Raw genomic sequence first — 4,415 nt, 5'->3', positions numbered from 1 at the left:
TCCGCGTGTGATGGACGCGGTGACATGCGCGCGTACGCAACACTAGAAAATCGTGGAACTCGTTAATTGGGTTCCAACGCTGCGCACTGGTCATAAACGGTATTTATGACCAGCAAAAAGGGCGAAATCCAATCAGAAACGTTGTTATATCATGAGTATGTATGAATGCTTTTTTCGTGTTGTGCCACAAGCATACCGACAAACAACCTTTGTGTGTGTATGCTCTGCAAGACTAATTTCAAGTGCATGATTCAATACTGAGACCAGAGAAATATGTGTGTACATCACTACTGAACTTGAGGTGGACCAAAGAATAGCAAACCTGTTCCTTTATTGCAGGGCTTGGGTCTACAAGATGCTGGCTCTTATTTTGTGATTACTAATGTTTATTTCTGTTTATGTTACTTCTGATTTGAAGCACAGGTTTGATGACTATTATGACATTATGATCTTGACCAAAAACCGAAATAGTACTGCTTTTTCAGTGTATTATTTCCAATTTGGATCAAAAAACAAACACTGGGAAAACCAGCTGAGAATGAATAATCAGTTTAGTTTCTATCCAAGTTTCTATTGGGCTGTTCCAGTTAAAATCCATACACCTCATATGGAAGACACAACTCCCACACAGGGGGTGAAGATTTCAAATGGAGTCACCCATTCAGGTAACCCCATTAGAAATACATACTCCCTGTGTGAAAGATTAAGGTCATGTCTTCTATAGAGGCCCTGCATGAAATTATCGATTGGCTCCAAACAAAGGATTTGAGCCGGTGTTCTTCACCGTAGTTATGGCGGAGTGCAGTCCATTCAATCAAATGTTGTCATCAACCTATTTGATCGTAGTGCAGGGTTATGTGTGTGAGACTTAACTGTCACGGTAGATTGCAATCATACTTTTGTTGAATGCATTCGAGTAGTCCGCCATATTTACGGGATGATACGTCACATGCAAGGCCTCTATAGGGGTATGGATTTCCACTGAATATCTTGTTATGAGCAAGTCTTAATACACCTTGGTTGTCATTTGAAACGATCCATTAAAGCGGTTGAGAGTGTATTATTATGTATTACTGTTTACCCAGTGCCCACCTTTGATTAGAGCAGTACTATCGTCAAAAAAATTGTCTAAAGCTATGACATTATATATAAATAGTAGTTATCCTCCTTTGTTCAGGGATATAATTGACAGTGAGAACTAACATTTTATGGAAAAGAGATACATTACAGGAATGTTACATAGCTCAACCAAGTGCTAACTTTTATAATTATACATGTAAATTATCCATATTATTTCTCTAGGAAGATGAAGAAAAGATCCAGATGATTTGATGGAACACGAGAAACCCAAGCCTCAGATCGATTTCTCTAAGATTGATCCCAAGAACCCGGAGTCTGTATTGCAGATGTCCAAGAAAGGCCAGACACTGATGATGTTTGTTTCACTTTCTGGGAGTCCTACCAGGGATGAATCGGAGAAGCTCACCCAGCTGTGGCAGGACCAACTTTTCAATGCTAATTTTCAACTACAGAGGTAAGACCTGTGTGTGTACTCGGATGATGTTTATTGCACTCTCTGAGAATCCTATTCCTACCAGGGCATCATGATGTCAGTCAGTCAGTGTTGCTGATGCCCTATAACTAAGCAGTGAAAACACAAAGGTGTGGCAAATAAACATTCTATCTCCCAGTCTGCACCAAATGTCATCAGGTTTTGAAAATGTTATGTTTATCCAACAGAGCACAATTTAGCGGATTAAACACGACCTTGGCAATATTGTACCTTATTGTATAGCTTTTGTTCTTGATCAATCAAGTTCCTAGTTCATCCAGTTGTAAAATTAACTGACACTTGATGTTTATCCAGATATCCACACCAAGCATTCAACACATGAACATTTGGTATCTTTGATAGGCATAATAATGGACAGAAAGTCAAACAGAGATTGAATACAGCTTCACCAGAAATGAAATGATAGAATATTAATAACTCAGCGGAGCGCCAAAACAAAAATTTTGTTGTGTTGCCCTCAAGTGGGAAAATGGGAAAGTTGGGTCAGACGGTTGGGATTTATTTATTTTTTCAGTTTTTAAAAATCCGCTCAAATATTAAATAATTCTTCTTCAATTAGGGACATTTGTCAATTTTGACTTCTGGATACCTGTTAGACATCAATTAAAGACTAGTCTTTCAATAAAATATTAATTTTAATTGAAAAACATTGATTTTTTTTTTTTATCTGTAAAAATCATCATTCAAACAAAAAAAAAAAAAAAAGCCGACCCTGATTGTTCAGGATTTAGGGTCGGGCGGTTGAGGGCAACACAACAATTTTTTTCTTTGGCCTAGGAGTCGACTATAGTATCTCTACCTCGAATCACCAACACAAGCTTTGAAGTTCAGTGTGTTCTGTGTTAACTTATTGTTTACAGTGTGTACATACTTTTCCGTGTGTGATCAAAGTAGCAAGACACAACGCTAAGCCAACGCAGCACACAGTGAACTTCAAAGCTAGTAGCGGTGAGTCGAGGTAGATATATAGACTATAGTCAATATTTCAAAAGTGGTGTGACCTGGACAAAATTAGATCACAAATGTTTTTAGTTGTAAGTATTTCTAAAAGAACTTCCAAACAACATATCTGAAAAGTTTAAAAAAAAGGAACACTGGAAAAATGCTAACATGCAGGGCTCAAATTGTGAAGTAAGTCAAATCTGAGTAAAAACCATACCAATGTCTTCCTATATAATAAAGATTCAGAAAAAGTATATTTGACCTATCCCTGAGGTGCAGTTTGTCCACTCAGTACAAAGTGACAATGCCCGCATGTACAGCGCATAAACAGTTCGCAGTGCTGCGTCTCTGCTGCAGATATACGTGCCTTCAAAGTCAGCACAATGTGTGCGTCCGCGTCGGTACTTTGTACTTCAGAGTGGATTGACTGCACACACCTAGGTTTCATTATCATTGAGGTATAGGACTTTTTTCTTTTTTCGGAGAAGAGCAGGTAGGGCAACTACTTGATTGTATTTCTACATGTTCGTACAACATACTCTGAAAATTTCAGAAAAATATCATCGGTCATTTAAAAAAAATGAATTTATGTTACTAAAATTGAGGTTATAGCGCCCTCAACAGGCATTCTTCCCATAGAACTACATGTATTTAGACCAGTTATAAGAAAAACGGCCCACAGATATAAACGGCCAATTAATTTCCCCCAAAATTTTGCATGTGACGTAGATTCAACATCTGGAATGTAATACAAGTGATGTCATTGCTGCTCTTCTAAATTCATTTATAAAATGTCCGCCCCAGACCAAGGTGTACAGTGATTGAGTTACATTGTATAGGCGATAAGGTAAAATGATTTTGATAACAGTAGTCTCAAATTGTTCTGTTTGATTTTAAACAAAGAATAGTGTGCCATATCCCAGGGGAGTTTCATCGCAACAAGTGATATTAGTTTCTATAGAGAGGGGAAAAGTCGCTCATTAAAAATCAAGTTTGGTGGAGCAGTGGAAAGTGAGAGCCATGGTTCACCTCAAAGCTTCTACAATCATTTTGTTTCTTCTCTTTTACCAGATACATCATTGCAGATGACAGAGCCTTGTTCATGGTGACAGATGGTAGCAAAGCTTGGGAGATCAAAACTTCCTCGTGGATCAAAAAAAATGAAAAGACGACAAAATAGAAGGACAGGAGTAAAACGGGAGAGGATCGGGAAAACCCATCGATAACAAACCAAGACCGGAAGAAATGGATGATGAGGGAGAGGATAAAAAAGAGAAAAAGAAAAGAAGAAGAAGGGTAGCAAAAAGACAAAATCCAATGATGTGAACAAGAAGAAGAAGCCATCAGTGGTGAAGGACAAGGATGAAGCAGCTAGAATTAAAGCAAATAAAGCAGGATTTAAGAAGGATTTACACCCAGATCCTAAGGACAATATGGTGCTGTTGTCTGAGGAAGAAGCAGAGATGCTACAAAAGGGTAAAGAGGAGTTATGATGAAGCTTGGGGTAACTACCTGCCGATTGGCCAAAAAGAAGTTTTCATTTTCAATTGGACCAATCAGCAACATTGTTAGAATAATTTCACCACACAAAAAAAATTGGGGTGAATTATTTACAAAGCTCCATTCTGATTGGTGATGAAGTGAAGATATCATGTAATTGACCAATCAGAGGCAATGTTAGATAGGCAGGTAGTGCTCAGGGGTAAGATATGAATTGTATGATAGATTTGATATTGGGATATATGTTATATGGGACTGTGGGGTTATTATGCGAGAGTGAAGTAATTATGGGAGTGGGAATTGACCACTGTTATTTCAAACTTTGAATGGACATGTGGGATGGATGCAGTTATAGTTTGATCAGCGCGAAAATTGGCGAGAATTGTTACTAGCTTTTACC

The 4,415-nt window shown here is 38.0% G+C and overlaps 1 protein-coding gene across 1 annotated transcript; it reads left to right on the top strand.

Moving 5' to 3' along the window:
• The first annotated feature begins 355 nt into the window (after positions 1-355).
• On the top strand, positions 356-3,679 carry LOC140142248 (LRP chaperone MESD-like). The gene is given in 4 exon segments (XM_072164216.1): positions 356-372; positions 1,313-1,534; positions 3,587-3,651; positions 3,654-3,679. Coding segments are annotated over 4 exon segments (330 nt in total).
• The last annotated feature ends 736 nt before the right edge of the window (positions 3,680-4,415 follow it).

Source organism: Amphiura filiformis, chromosome 20, assembly GCF_039555335.1.
Source record: "Amphiura filiformis chromosome 20, Afil_fr2py, whole genome shotgun sequence".
Lineage (NCBI taxonomy): Eukaryota > Metazoa > Echinodermata > Ophiuroidea > Amphilepidida > Amphiuridae > Amphiura > Amphiura filiformis.
This window is presented reverse-complemented; position numbering and strand designations above follow the sequence as displayed.